We start from the raw sequence: 17541 nt of genomic DNA, 5'->3' as shown, positions 1-17541 counted from the left end.
ATTTGCTCTGATAAAATGTTTCATTTACTTTCTAAATCAACAAATTCTAACTACTTTTCTTTATCTTGTAACATGATTTGAGATAAATTTTACTTCTAAATAATTTTGGCTTTATTAGCTAACCTATTTTATTTATTAAAAAATAATTATAAAAAGTAAATTTATTTTGTAAAAATAAAATTTTACAAAGTGGATATTTCAAATATATTTGATAATTCATCTCCAAGTAAATTTATCAATTTTTTGTTAAACCTATTTTTATTTTTTATTGATTTTAGCAAATTAATTTTTTTTAGATTTACAAATAGAATATTTTACTGACTATTTTATCCTTCAACAATAAGTTTCTCATATGCATCGTAAAGGATATTGTATGTGCTTATTGAATTTTACTAATTTACTTTCGAAATCAATGGTTTTTTAAATTTCATAGCTGCTTTTTATATCACAGATGCTAATTTTATGTTAATTTTAAGCTTTTTTTATTATTTTTCATTTATTTTAAGGGATTTCATAAGGTTAATATTTGATTATGAGTCTCTTTTGATATTTTTTTTAACTTATTCTTCTATTTCTGCTCTTGTGAGATTATGTTCGTCATTTTCAACAGAAATTACTGGTTTTGGGAAGAAATTAAAAAGAATTTCTTGGTTTTTGTCTAAAAATAACTTTTTAAATTTCTCAATTTCCTTCAACCTATTCATTATATTCAAAATATCTAGGTCTTGTTTCATTTGTTTATTAGCTTTATCTAAAAGTAAAACTTGTTCTGTCTTAAAAAACTTATGGCAAGTCAGTTTATACAAAAAGTATTTAAAAGTCATTGAGAGAGTTACTTGCTTTTTTAGCAAAAATTCGAATTCCCTTGAAAGGAATTACTTTTAGTTTTTATACCCAAGGCCATGTAAAAGAAGGTTATTTTAAGAATGATATTTCGATTTTGGTGTTTCTTTTGCTAAATTATTGGAAGGTGTATTTATCTTATTAAAAGTTTAATTTGAAATCATTTGTGCATTTTCAGATGTTGCAGCATCATTCTGGTTCAAATTTTAAATACTTTCAACTTATCTTGCCATTAAATTTGATTGTTACCTTTAATATATTTCTTTAAATTCCTATTCCTTTTCTTAAATACCTTCGTTTATATTTTCAGTCTCAATTACTTTAATATCTTTTTTTAAGTCATTATTATCTTATGAAGTTTTGGCCTAATTATCTAAAGGATTATCAGGATAAATGCTTTCATTCATAATAATTTTCTATTCAATTTTATGTGCAGAACCTTGCTGATCATATCCAAGCATATTTTATATATTGTCTGAAGTTTCCTTCATCTTTTAGATTTGTTATTAATTCGAATTCTATTTTTTACGGTTAAGATTACTCTAAACCTAATTAAAATTTTCTACTTCATCTTCTTCTTCTTCCTCTAGCTCAATCTATTCTTCAGTTTTAATTAGTTAATTTTTCTGATTTAAAGTAGATTATTTTTAAAACAATTAATTTTGCTACTACTTTTCCATCTACTATTTTCTTAAGAATATAATTTCTTTTAGTTAATCTAGAGGTAATAATCCATCATCTTCTCGTAGTGTGACTTTTTAAGATTTTTCTTTTTTAAAATAAATATCTACAAACTACTCCTAGCACCCCCTTATCGTCTCTTAATTTTCTAAATCCAACTATTCTGTTAAAGAAGGTTGCTTGTTTTCAGTTTTGATATCTTAAAAGTTAATTTAAAATTATCCATCGACTTTACACTATTTACCTGATCCATCATCATCTCTTTTTGTATCGTTTACATTTTATGATATTATTTTTTAAGTTTATTTACTTTTATTTATTTTTTTCTTCGAAAATTAAAAGTCGTAAATCTTATTAGCTAGAGAAATCGCATAGACATATTCATTGTAATAATTTACTATTTAAATAAATTTATGAAATGAATGATAAAAACAAAAACAATAAATTTTCTTAATTAATTTTAACTTAAATTTGTAAGTAAAATTTTCTTACCTAAAATAGAAGTTACTAAAATAAAAATTTAAGCAAAACCTCCAATGTAAGAAATAATTTAACTAATCTTTTAAAATGCTCTGTTTTTACTATATACAAAAGCATCTTTTCTGATAAAGAAATCTGCGTATACATCTCCTATTTATCCAAAAATATATTATGGTCTATAGTTCCCAGATTCAAAAGTTATGATTGTTTGATTGGTAATACTAGGAAAAGGAAGAAGGCTTTAATCAGTTTATATAATATTTTCACTTAAGTAAATATCAGATGTGATATATGACTGTTATTTATTATTTAAATATCTTCTCTAAATATTATTTAAATCATTTAAAACAAATATTAATTACATTTTTTTTTTGTATTTAGAAGAACATAGAATCCTCTATAAAATTATTCACATAATTTTTACTTTCCAGAGCATTTATAACATAATTACTTGTGTAAATGTTAAACCTAATGTTTTGAGTTTTATTAAAATATTATTCTACTTCTTCATCACTCTTACAAACCGGTTTCCAAAGAGCAGTTGGTAGAGTATTGTTAGAACACTTAACGATGGAAAATTTCCAATGGTAGAAATTTTCTGAATTATATGATCCTCCCAACTAAAATTGATAGTCTTTTCTAATTAATTAATTTAAAGTTACACAGAAATTATTTTGTATTTACAGAATTGAAGCTATTTATTTATTATATTGGTAAAATTTTTTGAATAAAATTAATTACGTAGGGCAAAGAAATTATTAGAAGTTAAATCTATAGAATTATTCTGTCCAATTAACTTCATATTGAGGTAGCTGAGACCAATGTTCTGGAGTACAAGGTTCTAGTTAAGTTGGGTACTTATATTAATATTTCGTGTAAGATATGTTGTTCAAAAAAATATTTAAAAAATAAATAATTAGTTAGTTATTTACTAAATTTCTAATTTTAGTTCCATTTTTTAATGTGATGTAATTTCTAGTTTCAAAAGAAATATTAAGATAAGGATTTTCCAAGAAATTCTTTTGGCCTATTTAAACAGCAAACATAAAATTTTTAGCGTTGAGAGTAACAACAGGTGGATCTGTATAGAACTATTTGTTAGTAGTAGCAATAACATTTTCTAAATAATAAGAATAAATAATTAATTAATTAAAGAACTAAAGTCTTGAAAAATTAACACATAAATTTATTTTTTCATTTTATACCAGAAATTATAATTTATTTTTAACCATTAAAATTAATAAATTTAAGTTAATTTAACAAAGTAAATATTTTAATTTGTATGTATTAATTTGGTATCATATTTTTAATTTTGAATATTTAATTAAAGACCATTTTAATCAACTTATTATAATAACTTTTTGTTTGAATCATATATCTGTAATATAAAAAAAGGAATTTTAATATTCACCTCTGTTTAGAAATGAGAAAATCTATGTTTTTAAAATAATATATTTATTTATATCTTATTTATTAGCATAATTCATTAATTTACACTACTCCAAAAGAAGATCCCTAAAAACGCAAAAAAACTTAAACTCATGAACCCACCAAAGGTCGTTTTAAAAATGCTGTCCTTTTGATAGTTTAGACCTACTTCAGAACCAAATATGTCAAATTTTGCAAAAGATTTTGTAACAAAATTAGTCATTTACTTTTAATTTCAAAATTTTATGATTTTTTAATCTAATTGATTTAAAATAAATATTCAAAAAAGCAAGCAAGCTGATTTTTTAAAGCAAATATTATAATTCAAATTTAAAAATCATCAAATCTATCAATATATTTAAATTACAGTCAAAAATATGAAATTTATATTTAAATTCAATAATATTTAATCAGCACAAAAATAACTTTCATAATTTAATTAGTAATATGCTTGGTTATATAAAAATATCTACGAAAAAAATTTATTTTTGATTTTTATTTACCTTAAAACATTCTTAATGTGTAATTCTTAATAGATATTACCCAAAATATTAGTAAGACTTTTAATAAAAAAATATTAAGAGCATATTTACAAAACTTTTAAATTTTTTTATAGAAAATATACAGTATTTATTTGATTTTTATTCTTCTTAACAAATTTTCTTTTTTAAATGTCAAAATTAATTAATATATTTGAGCTAAATACTTGGGTTGGAACAAACAATTTGAACAATTTTTTTTAATTTAAGCTTTTATAATTTATTTATTTAGCTAATTAATTAATTATTTATTGAAATTATTTTTAATATTTTTCTCATTAATAATTTGAGAAGAATCCAAGCTTTCTTTCTGTTGAAGGGAGAGATCCTATTTAATCTGTAAATATAAACCTTTTACTATTTAAATCTGCTTATTCTTACTGTTAAAGTTTGTCGTCTTAGCACATTTTTAAAGTTAAATTCTACTTTTAGTTTACTTTGCTTTTGTTTGCTAACCTTTTAAATAAGTGATAACTATAAATATTTAATGTTTTTAAAGAAAATTAAATCTTACATTGTAGAGATCTCAAATATTTTAGACAGTTCATCACCAAGTAGTTCTATTAGCTTTCTATTGAACCTTCAATTAAAAATTATTAAATTATATTTCATAATAGTAGTTAATAAATAAATATTACTTGCTGTTTTATCCTTCTTCTATAAGCTTTTCATAAGCGTTATAAAGCATGTTATAGGTGTTTAGTGTGTTGTATTTTTCCATTTTAGATATGAGAGGTTTTTTAAATTTCTGTGCAGCTTTTTGCACTAAAGAAGCTACTTTTATGCTTATATTTAGCTTTTTTTATTGCTGTTAATTAACCTTAAGTGATTTTTGTTAGTTTAATTTTAATAAAGAGTCTCTTTTAATATTTTCTTTTAGTTTTTCTTCTATTTCTGCTCTTGTAAGATTTTATTCTTCTTTTTCAATAGAAATTACTGGCTTTGGGAAGAAATTGAAAAGAATTTCTTAGTTTTTATCCAAAAATAGTTTTTTAAATTTTTCAATCTCCTTTATTTTATTCATGATTGTAAAGATATCTAAATCTTATTTCATTTTTTCATTAGCCTTATCTAAAAGTAAAACTTATTCAGTCTTAAAGAATTTATGACAAGTCATTTTATATAGGAAGTATTTAAAAGTCATTTAGAGAGTAGCTTGTTTTTTGACTAAGAATTCAAATTCTTTTGAAAGGAATTATTTTTAATTTTTATATCCAAGTCCATGTAAAAGAATATTGTTTTAAGAAACAAATTTAGATTTTGGAGTATCTAGCTTATTTTAAAGCGTATTCATCTTACTAAATACTTAATTATAAGTAATCTGTATATTCTCCGAAGAAATCGCATCTTAGTTAAAGTGCTAATTGCTTTCAACCTACCTATCTATTTAGCTTGATTGCTGTTGTTAGTGATAATCTTTTAATTCTTATTTTTGATCTTTAATTATCTGATTACTTTCTGTGCTTAATATTTAGTTTTCATTTTTTAAAGTGGGTTCTGACTAAAATATATTTTTTTTCTATATTTCTAAAGGAGTTTCAGGGATTATACTATCATCATTAACAATTTTACATTCAATTTAATTTGCAGGAGTAAGTTTATTATATGGGGGTTAATTTTCTAATTGCTATTATTATATTTCTTCATTTTTTTAGTTAGTTTAGACAGCTTTATCCTAACCAATAATCTATATTTAATTTATAGATATCTCTTCTTCTACTACTACTTCAGTCTATTCTTCAGTTTTAATTAATTGCTATTTTTGATTATAGCAAGATTTTTTTGGTTATTGATAATTGAACTATTACTATTCAATTTGCAGTTTTCTTTAGAGTATGATTGCTTTTAACTCATCTAATGGTAATAGTCCACCATCTTCTCTATTTATTTGCTTTTTATTAGTTAGATTCATATCTATTTCCTACTGACTTTCCTTTATTTTGTCTTAGTTTTCTAAATCTATTATTTCTGTTAATACTGTTTATTTATTGTTATTTGATTTCATCTCTTATTCATTTCTATGAGATCTGCCTTTCTCTATACTGTATTAATTACGCTTTCCATTTATTTTTGTGTTATCAAATGAAATTTGTTAACTTTCTTTGTTTGTTTTTTTGCTCTAGAATTAAAAGTCATAAATTCTATTAGCCAATGATATTGCGTATATGTATTCATTATAATAATTTACTATTAAAAATAATAATAATTGAAATTATTTTTCTGTAAAAAATATCAAATAAAATATAAAAATATCAAATATTTTCTTTATTTCTACTAATTTTTACCTAAAATCGCTGTTACTAAAATAAATATTTGAGCGAACCCTCCAATGTAAGAGATAATCTAACTAATTTTTTGAAATGCCCTGTTTGTTCGATAAACAAAAGGATCTTTTCTGATAAAGAAATCGGCATATGAATTTCCAATCTACCCAAAGACATATTATGGTCTATAGTTACCATTCTGAAAAGATATAATTGTTTCGTTTGTTAGGCTAGGAAAAGGAAGCAGACTTTGATCAGTTTGGATAAGGTTTTCACTAAAGTAAATATCAGAAGTTATGTATGACTATTTTGAAAAAATACTTTTTAATATAACAATTCCTCATAAATAAATAAATTACATTCTTATTTTGTATCTAAAAAAAAATAGAATCTTCAATGTAATTACTCACATAATTCTTACTATCGAGTGCATTTATAACAAAATTACTTGTGTAAATGTTGAATCTGATATTTTGAGTTTTGTTAAAATACGTCTATATTTATTCATCGCTCTAACAAACAGGTCTCCAAAGAGCTGTTGGCAGGGTATTATTAGAGCATTTTGTAATAGAGAATTTCCAATGATAAAAATGCTCTGAATTATAAGATCCTCCCAACAAAAACTGATAGTCTTTTCTATTTAATTAATTTTTAAGTTACTCATAAATTTATTTGTGTTTATTTATTTATTGTTTTTTTTCAAAAACTTCTTCTAAAAAATAAATAATTACGTTGGGCAAAGAAATTATTTAAAGTTAAATCTGTAAAAGGAGTCTGTCCAATTGACACCATATTAAGGCAGTTGAGACCAGTGCTCTGGAGTACATGGTTCTAGTTACGTAGGATACTAAATTAATTTATTTTTAAATAATAAGTTGTTTTGTAATAATTCCATAAATTGTTACAAGATTTCTAATTTTTGTCCCATTTTACAAAGTTACATAATCTCTTGTCTCGAATGTGACATTTAGGTAGGGATTTTATAAAAAATTATCTTAACTTATTTAAACAGCAAACATAAAATTCTTAGCATTTAGTGTTACAACAGGAGGATCCAAGTAGAACTGTTTATTTGTGATAGCAAGAACATTTTCTAATCAAATAATTAAATTTCATTAAAAAATTGAAAATTTACTAGTAAATTGATTGTTTAATGTCATGCATTAATTTTTTAAATTTTAGTAACCTTTAAAATTAATTAATTTTTGGTTCAACCAAATCAATATTTTATTGAACAAAATATCTTTGTATGAAACTCACTTTTATAATAAAATTTCTTTTTATCTTTATTTGTTTTCTCTGATTTTATTTAGTCTTTCATTTTTCAAATGATATATCCGAAACATTTCAACGATAATTGTAATAAGCATAAATTTTTACCTTTGTTTAGAAATGAGAAAATCTAAATTATATTAAAATAAAAATAGTTTTTCCTTGTTTTAAACAAAATTTATTTTATTTACGCTGTTCCAAAAGAAGATCCCTAAGAATACAAAAAAACCTAAACTCATGAATCCTCCAAATGTTGTTTTGAATATGTTATCTTTTTAATAGTTTAGTCCTACTTCAGAACCAAATATGTCAAATTTTGCAAAACTTTTTACGATGAAGTTAGTCATTTACTTTTTTTTTTAATTTTAATGATTAATATTGTTAATTAATCATTTATAAATGAAAAACTTAAGCTTTTATTTCATCATTTTTTTCTGCTCAAAAAATATATTAAATCAAGCAAAAAAATAGGAGATAAAAACAAACGTGCAAAAATATAATTTTTACTTCAATTTTAATTAATTGTTTGCTTGAATTTACAAAAATATCAATGGCTAATATTCTTTGTTAATTAATTAAATTATTTGAGTACTTGAAAAGTGTAATTTTATCAAAAAAAATAGTAAAAATTCATTATGGAAAAATCAAAAAAGCAATACAAAACTTACATTAATTTTTAAACAAAAGATAATATAATTTTAATTAATAAATTTAATATCTAAAAATATATTTATCTTTTCAAGTTATTAGTAAATTAATACATGCAAACAAAAGGTTTACGAAAGTTAAGATATTTTTTATCAAAATATATCAGAACGAATTAGAAAAATTTTTAAATTTAAATTTATAAATTTTTCTAGTAATGATGATCAATAATTATTGAACTAAATATAGTTTCTATTTTAATTAATCATTTTCTGTTTATTTGAAAATAAAATACAATAAATTTGTTTAAAATTATAATAATATTTAATAAAAATGTTACAAATTAATAAATAAAATAAATTTATTTCTTTATTTTGATCATAAACATATCATTTATATCTTATTTATTTAGAAGCACAAACATATCTAATTAAAAAATATGAATAAAAAAATTTAAATTAATTAAGTGAAATTAATTTAGTTTAAAGCAAAGAAAAAGACTTTCATTATAAACATTTATTTTATTTCATTTAGTTATATAAACTCAAAATTTGTATAGAAACAGCATCTTTTTTGAGTTTATTTAACCAAAATCAAATAAAAATAATTGATATGAATCAAAGTTTAAAATTAATCTGAGAAAATCTAAGATAATAAACTGGATTTATCAATAAGATAACCTACTTAAAAATATTTCTTTTAAATATCAGAGATTATGACCTAGTCCAATATCTGTTATCACCAAGAGACCCTTACTTTTCTCGACAGATACACAATACCACTATAACCAAAAATAACTATCCATGGTAAACCTAATCCTCAGTAACCCTTATATCCCTACCCAAAGATTTTCACATTATCAAACATTTACAATAGTTTAAAAAATGTTACTTTTAATTAGAGTTGAATGCCTTTTTAATCTTGGATAGGCCATCTATACTAATTAATATTTAATTAAAAGAAATTTAGATAAATTTTTAGATGAAAAAAAAAAGATTAAATTTTGAAAATCTTTGTAAATTAAATCTTTGATTAAACATTTTTAATTTTTTTTGTTTGTCTGTTTAGGTTCAAAACAAACCTATTTCGATACCTTTATTTATTATTTTAATTTATAAATTAATATTTACTATTCTAACCAATATTTATTTTCGACTAGAGAAATAATTATTCAAGAATAGCAATAAATGAGATTTTAATATATATAAAATACTCCCCTCATTAGTTAATTGACTAAAACAGAAAAATCTACTAAATAAAAATAATTATATTCAAAATTAAGTACTTTGATTACAACATTTTTTTCAACATAAATATACCAAACTCTAATTCTTATTATATATTTTAGGATACATTTTCAATATTAATATTAATATTTTAAAACAAATGTTTCACTAAGTTTTTTATAATATATTTTCTTCCTAAAAGCAAATTTATAAATTAATATTTGATAATTATAAAAATTTACTGTTTATTTTATCTAAATTAATTTGAAATAAAAGTAGATTTATTTTTTTTAATAAATTTATTTATAATTAATTTTTATAAATTGCTATTCAACATTTTTGAAATAATAAAAATAAATGAAACCATAGAATATTTATTTTGAAGATCTAGAAGAAGTGAATATTTATTTTATTATTTATATTCTTTAAATTTATTTTTGCTAATAAAAAAAGTTTTTAAGCTCTTCTCTTTAGTCTAATTAGAGTATCCATATTGTTCTGAGGTTTATCTAATTTATTAAGACTATTTTTACTATTATTTATTACTATTTTATATTTAATTTTCAAATTATTTACATATTATTTTTTAAATAAAATTCTCATTAATATTCATTCATTTTTATTTATAAAACATTTTTTAATTATTTTGACTTAATTAATTTTCACACAATTTTTATTTTTACTTTTATTTTTAATTAACTATTCATTTTTTAATACTTTTATTTTATCTCCAATATTTAAAAAGGAGTAGTAATATTCGTGCAATTCGTGCATCAAGCTTAGGTTCTCATTTAGCAAACTGCACTAATCTCTCAAATTTGATACTTTGTCTTATGTAAAACAGTTTATTTATTTTGAATTCTTGGTATTTTTTTAATATAAAAATGAATTTAAAACAATATAACTAGCTATTTTAATTTAGTTCATTGTTTTTATTTAACTTATTTTTCTTATTTTATTCTGATTGAATTTTATTTTTCTTTATTTGTTTATTTGTTAAAAAAAAATCATTTTTTCATTTTAAACTTTTTCCTATATTATTGATTAATTAGTTCGTTCGTTTCTTATTAATTGATATTTTTCTTGATTTACTTTTTATCCAACTAATTAGTTCTTTATTTTCTCTTTAATATTTATAAAGTAACAATCAAATGGGTGATGAAGGTGTATCAAGTTTAGGTTTTGGTTTAGGAAAGTGCATTAATCTCTCAGATTTGACTCTTGAACTTTCGTAAAAATAATTTATGTGTTTTGGATTCTGATATTTTTAATATAAAAATTAACTTAAAACAACAAAACTAACTATTTTATTTTATTTATTTATTTGCTTTTTATTGATTCATTTTTCTTATTTTTATTCCTCTTGTGTTTTTTTTCTTTCTTTGCTGATTTAACTCATTTTTAATTTTCAACTTCTGATATTATTACAAATTGTTTTAATTTTTATCATTTCATATTTTTTCTTCATTTTGTTCTAAGTAACTAATTAACTATATATTTTTTCTTCAATATTTAAATAGAGAAAATTAAATTGGTGCAATTGGTGCATCAGGCTTATGTTCTGGTTTAGGAAAATGCTCTAATCTCTAGAATTTGACACTTCAACTTCAGTAAAAATATTTAATTTGTTTCGGATTGTGATATTTTTTAATGTTAAAATGAATTTAAAACAAATAAACTCTTTAAATTTATTTATTTCTTTTTTTATTCACTTTTGCTGATATTATAAATTAATTTATTTCTTATTATTTGATATTTTTCTTAATTTTTTCCTTCTAATTTACTTATTAACTATATCAACATTTATAAAGGCGAAATCAAATTGGCGAAGAAGGTGTATCAGACTTATGTTTTGGTTTAGGATAGTGCACTAATCTCTAAAATTTGGCACTACATCTTGAGTAAAAACAGTTTATTTGTTTTATATTCTGATATTTGTCAATGATAAATGAATTTAAATCAATCTAGCTCTAATTTATTAATAGCTTTTTATTTAATTAATTTTTCTTTTTTTCTTATTTTAATTATGTTTTTTTTATTTTTTCTATGTTAATTTAACTCATTAGTTAGTTTTCAACTTTTACTATTTTTATTTATTAATTTCTAATTGTTTAATATTATTATTATTTTTTAAACGAATTAACTAAATATTTTTATTTAATATTTAAAAAGGTCTAATAAAATTGGCCCAAAGGGTGCATCATTTTTAGGTTCTGGTTTAGGAAAATGCGCTAATCTCTCTAAATTGACACTTTATCTTTAGTAAAAACAGTTTATTTTTATAATTTTAAATATAAAAATGTATATAAAACAATTTAAATAACTATTTTAATTTCGTTATTGCTTTTTATTTCATTTATTTTTCTTTTCATATTTTATTTTATTTGTGTTTTTTTCACTTCTTTCTCACTTATTAACAATATATTGTTTAACCAACACTTAAAAAGTAACAATAATATTGGTAATGAAGGGTCAGCAGGCTTAGGTACTGGCTTAGGAAATAGCTCTAATCTCTCAAGCTTGATACTTAAAATGAAGTAAAAACTGTTTATTTGTTTAGGATTGTGATATTTTTTAAAATAAAAATGATTTTAAAACAAAATAAATAATTCTTTTTATGTATGTATTGGTTTTTTATTTGATTTATTTTTCTTTTTCAACTTTTGCTTTTATTTTTAATTCATTAATTAATTTCATATTATTTCGTTCTAACTTTCTACAATATTTAAAAAGAGATAATAATATTGGTGCAATTGGTATAAGTAGTTTAGGTTATGGCTTGGGAAAATGCAATAAACTCTCATATTTTGAACTTTCTCTTGAGTAAAAACAGTTTATTTGCTTTTGATTGAGATATTTTTTAATATAATAATTTTTGAAAACAATAAAACTAAATTTTTAAATTTATTTATTTATTTTTCTTTTTATTTATCTAAAATTTTTTGTCTTCTTTCTTTGCTTGTTATTTATTTAACATATTTTTTTATTTTCAACCTTTTTTTATTTCTAATTTATTAATTATTTATTATTTAATATTTTTTCTTAATTTAAAAAGGGGTAATATTATTTGTGCAACTGGTGCATCAGGCATAGGTTCTGGTTTAGCAAAATGCACTACCCTTTCAAATTTAATACTTTATCTTAGGTAAAAACAGTTTATTTGTTTTGAATTGTGATATTTTTTTATATAAAAATGAATTTAGTAATTAATAAATTTATTTTTTAATATTTCATATTTTTTCTTCATTTTTTACTTCTAATTTACTAATTAACTTATATTTTTTCTTAAATATATAAAAAGGAGTAGTAATATTGGTGGAAATAGTGTATCAGGCTTAGGTTCTGGTTTAGCAAATTGCACTAATCTTTCAAATTTGACAATTTATTTTGAGTAAAAACATTAATTTTTTTTTTTTTATGATACTTTTTTAATATAAAAATGAATTTAAAATAATATATCTAACTTTTTTAATTTAATTATTAATTATCTATTTATTTGATTTATTTTTTTTTTATTCTGGTTGTGTTTTTTTTCTTTCTTTGTTTCTTTGTTAATTTATCTCGCTTTTTCTTTTTCAATTTTTGTTTTTTTTATTAATAAATTTATTTTTTATTATCTTTCTTCGTTTTTTCACATTAATTATTAACTAATTAATAATATATTTTTCCTTTAATACTTAAAAAGGTCTAATTAAATTGGCGATGAAGGTCTATCATACTTAGGTTATGGTTTAGGAAAATGCACTAATCTCACAAATTTGACACTTTATCTTGAGTAAAAACAGTTTATTTTTTATTTTTGGATTCTGATATTTTTTAATATATAATTGAATGAAATAATATAAATAATTTTTTTAATTTATTTATTAGCTTTTTATTTGATTTATTTTTCTGTTTTTATTTATTTGTTTTATTTTATTTTTTATTTGTTTGTTTGTTAATTACACTCATTTTTTCTTTATCAATTTTTGTTTTTATTATTAATAAAGTAATTATTCTTTTATTATTTCATATTATTTCTTCATTTTATCCTTCAAATATAACTAATTGACAATATATTTTTTCTTCAATTTTTAAAAAGGGCCAATAATATTGGAGGTGATGCAGGCTTTGGTTCTGGTTTAGCAAATTGCACTAATCTCTCAAATTTGACACTTTGTATGAGGTAAAAACAGTTTACTTGTTTTAATTTCGATTTTTTTGATATAAAAAATGAATTTAAAACAGTATTACTCTTTGAATTTATTTTTAAACTTTATTCTGACTACGTTTTCTTATATTTTCCTTTTTTTATTTGCTAATTCAACTCCTTTTATCATTTTTTTTTGCTTTTATTATTGATTAATTCGTTTCTTATTACCATATTACCTTTTCCCTCGACTCTCATTTCTCATAAAAAAGGAATGAGGTATTAAGATTTTTAGTAAAAATCAAAAGTGAAAGATAAAAGAGGTATTTAAATATCAAAAAAACATTATATTAAACATGAAAAAACATAATTATTATTAAAAATAATTTGTAATATCGCCTTAAAGCTGTGTATCAAGCTTAGGTTCTGGTTTAGGAAAGTGTACTAAACTCTCTAATTTGACACTTCATCTTGAGTAAAAAACAATTTATTTGTTTATGATTTTGATATATTTTATTTATTTGATTTTATTTATTCTGCTTATGTTTTCTTATTTTTTTCTTTGTTTATATGCTTGATTGTTAATTTAACTCATTTTTTCATTTTTAAAATTTACTTTTACCATTAAATGATTTGTTTTTTATTATTTTATTTTTTATTTTTTCTTCATTATTTCTATCTATCTAACTAACAAATTAAATATTTATTTTTTCTTCAATATTTAAAAAGTAACAATAAAATTAGTGCAACTGGTGGATCAAGCTTAGGCTCTGGTTTAAGAAAGTGTGCTAATCTTTCAAATTTGACACTTTATCTTGAGTAAAAACAATACTACTTAGAATTGTTATATTCTTTAATATAAAAATGGATTTAAAACAAAATAACTGACTAGCTAATATAATTTATTTATTTTTTCATATTTGATTTAATTTTCCTTTTTTTTTCTGCTTGTATTTTCTTATTTTTTTCTTTCTTTCTTAATTTAACTTATGATTTTATTTTTAACTTTTTCTTTCATTATTAATTAATTTTTTATTATTTCTTATGTTTTTTCATTTTTTCCTTCTAACTAAGTCATAAACTTTATTATTTTTCTTTAATATCTAAAAAGTAACAATAAAATTGGTCAAACTGGTGCATCAGGTTTAGGTTCTTGTCTAGGAAAGTGTACTCATCTCTCAAATTTAACACTTCATCTTCAGTAAAAAACAGTTTATTTATTTTTGATTGTGATATATTTTATTATAAAAATAAATATAAATCAATTTAATTATTTGAATTTATTTATGAGCTTTTTATTCTATTTATTTTTTAATTCCTATCTTAATCTAACTCATTTTTCATTTCAAACATTTAAATTTATTTTATGAATTTATTTCATATTATTTCATTTCTATTCTTTCTTCATTTTTTCCATTTAAATAAATAATTACCTAAATTGTTTTTCTTCAATCTTTAAAAAGTAACAATAAAATTGGTGATGAAGGAGTATCAGGTTTAGGTTCTGGTCTAGGGAAGTGTACTAATCTCTAAAATTTAACACTTAAACTATCGTAAAAACAGTTTATTAATTTTGGATTCTGATATTTATTAATATAAAAATAAATTTAAATCAATATAACTCTTTTAATTTATTTTCTTTTTTGTAATATTGCTTGATTTTTTTATTTTTTCTTTCTTTGTTTGATTGCTAATTAACTCATTTTTTATTTTCAAATTCTTTTTTTTAATTGCTTCATATCTTATTATTTCATTTTATTTCTTTATTTTTTTACTCTAAATAGCTGATTAACTAAATATTTTTTCTTCATTATTTAAAAAGGAAAAATTAAATTGATGCAAATGGTACATCAGGTTTATGTTCTGGTTTAGGAAAGTGCACTAATCTCTCAAATTTAACACTTCATCTTAAGTAAAAACAGTTTATTTGTTTTAGATAGTGATATTTTTAATATACAAATTAAAAAACTTTTTTAATTTATTTTATTTATAATCTTTTTATTTGATTTTTTATTATTCTAAAGTTTTTTATTATTTTCTTGTTAGCTAATTTAACTCATTTTTTCATTTTTTATTAATTCATTTCATATTTTTTCTTCATTTTTTCCTCCTAACAAATAAATCAACTCTTTATTTTTTCACCAATATTTAAAAAGGGGTAATAATATTGGTGCAGCTGGTAAATTTGGCTTATGTTCTGGTTTAGGAAAGTGCACTAAACTCTCCAATTTGGCACTTTATCTTTAGTAAAACAGTTTATCTTTTTGGATTCTGATATTTTTGAATATAAAATTAGATTTAAAGCAATAAAAATAATTAACTCTTTCTATAGATTTATTATCTTTTTATTTTATTTATTTTTACTATTTTTTTATTGTGCTAATTTTATTATTTATTGATTTAGAATATAATTTTTTAATTTAAAAACTTTATTCAATTTATTTGTAGTTATTTACACTAATTCCTATTAATAGGTATTAAAAAGACAATTAAACTTAATAACTAATATTAAAGTGTATCAAATCAAAAAGATTAGTTAAATTTCTAGTAAGTTTTTGTTGGTGATAAAAATGTGGCGAAAAACTGATGAATAAAAATAAAAATATTTGAATAATATAATATAAAATGTTTTATTTTATATATTTTGTAATTGGATAATTAAAAAAAATAGATATTTATTATGTTTTAGAAAAAAGTGAAAAATCTAGCCCTCTAAGTAAAATGCCTGGAGAAGAAAAGTTAGTATGTTAAATATCAATTTCGAATTTATTGGCTATAAATGCCCCCATTTATTATATCTAGATAAAAACAGTTTATTTGATTTGATTGTGATATTTTTAATAAAATAAATTTAAAACAATATAACTTTTTTAATTTGTTTATTTGATATTTTTTTTCTCTCATTTCCTTTATTGCTAATTTAACTATTTTTTTATTTTTCAACTTTCACTTTTATTATTAATTAATTAATTCCCTTCTTATTATTTCATTTCATATTTTATCTTGATTTTTCATTATTGATTTTTAAATCCTACTTTTTTTCGATTATCGATACTTCAATCGTTTGTTTTTTCAATCATAGATATTTAAATCCTCTTAATTTCTAATTATCAATTATCATAAAAAGATTCTCTAATCGATATGTATCGATTAAGATCACTGAATGAAACGATCAAATTGTTTTTTCAAAAGTTTTTCTTGGGAAATTTTCCAAGCGGTTTTGGAAAAAGTAATTTATGTGTTAGACTGACAGAATAATTATGAGATGATAATTACTTAGTTTTTTGCTTTACCAATATTAGCTGTGATAACTTGAGAAAATTAGGTATCAAGAATATTTAGACTGATAAAAAACCACAAATAAATATAAAAATATATTCGAATTATATATAATAAGATTTATTTTTATATATTTTGTATAGGATAACTTAATCTAAAATATAGATAGAAAGATTTATTTTTATAATAATAATTTCAATATTTTGGTAAATTAATAGATTACTTATTAAACAAAACAAAATTTAAGAATTAAATTTACTTAAGTAAAGTAACAGAACTTTTAGAGTAATTTTTAATCAAATAATTTTATAAAGAGGGTTTTTAGTTTTAAATTCATGCAATGTATGTAAGTTTATGTTTGTATAAATAAATTTTAACTATTTTTATTGACAATATTAATTAATCAAAATTCCAAAAAAGCTAAATTATTTAAATTTAACTTTAAAAATATAAAATATAAATTTATTACTTATAGTTTTATAAAATAAATTCTAAACTATTTATTCATTATTAGCTTTAATAAGAGCCTAATTTTCTTTCAGTTGAAGGTATTGAAGTTATTTATTCAGAGAAAATCTTTCTTTTGTTATTTAAATCTACTAACTCGATTTATTATTAAATCTTATTTTAATGTATCATTTATGTAATATTCTACTTTTAATTTACTTTTCCTTTGTTAGCCAACGTTTTATATAAAATTTAAAAAATTAATTTAGATACTTTTGATAAAAAAATTTACATTGTGGAGATCTCAA

General features: G+C 20.5%; 3 protein-coding genes across 3 annotated transcripts; 1 reads left to right on the top strand and 2 right to left on the bottom strand. All coding sequences in view use genetic code 6, as the record gives it.

Annotated features, from left to right (window-relative positions):
- Nucleotides 1–20: 20 nt before the first annotated feature.
- On the bottom strand, nucleotides 21–3655 carry TTHERM_00994340 (transmembrane protein, putative; the record flags this gene model as incomplete). Its single annotated transcript, XM_001024282.2, has 9 exons — nucleotides 21–123; nucleotides 187–252; nucleotides 319–1921; nucleotides 2017–2299; nucleotides 2367–2643; nucleotides 2746–2861; nucleotides 2937–3124; nucleotides 3416–3437; nucleotides 3500–3655. 9 exons carry the CDS (start codon nucleotides 3653–3655, stop codon nucleotides 21–23), a joined length of 2814 nt encoding a protein of 937 aa, XP_001024282.2.
- A 591-nt stretch (nucleotides 3656–4246) lies between these two features.
- Nucleotides 4247–7854, bottom strand: TTHERM_00994330 (transmembrane protein, putative; the record flags this gene model as incomplete). The annotated part of the gene is made up of 9 exons (XM_001024281.2): nucleotides 4247–4427; nucleotides 4486–4551; nucleotides 4610–6158; nucleotides 6257–6539; nucleotides 6595–6871; nucleotides 6967–7082; nucleotides 7141–7328; nucleotides 7616–7637; nucleotides 7699–7854. 9 exons carry the CDS (start codon nucleotides 7852–7854, stop codon nucleotides 4247–4249), a joined length of 2838 nt encoding a protein of 945 aa, XP_001024281.2.
- Nucleotides 7855–10529: 2675 nt separating this feature from the next.
- TTHERM_00994320 (kinase domain protein) lies at nucleotides 10530–16094 on the top strand (the record flags this gene model as incomplete). Its single annotated transcript, XM_001024280.2, has 17 exons — nucleotides 10530–10609; nucleotides 10899–10988; nucleotides 11190–11279; nucleotides 11551–11640; nucleotides 11826–11915; nucleotides 12112–12201; nucleotides 12434–12523; nucleotides 12680–12769; nucleotides 13064–13153; nucleotides 13460–13543; nucleotides 13780–13830; nucleotides 14237–14326; nucleotides 14619–14708; nucleotides 14971–15060; nucleotides 15330–15419; nucleotides 15664–15753; nucleotides 16022–16094. 17 exons carry the CDS (start codon nucleotides 10530–10532, stop codon nucleotides 16092–16094), a joined length of 1458 nt encoding a protein of 485 aa, XP_001024280.2.
- Nucleotides 16095–17541: the final 1447 nt, after the last annotated feature.

Source organism: Tetrahymena thermophila, assembly GCF_000189635.1.
Source record: "Tetrahymena thermophila SB210 genomic scaffold scf_8254389, whole genome shotgun sequence".
Taxonomy (NCBI): Eukaryota; Ciliophora; class Oligohymenophorea; order Hymenostomatida; family Tetrahymenidae; genus Tetrahymena; species Tetrahymena thermophila.
This window is presented reverse-complemented; position numbering and strand designations above follow the sequence as displayed.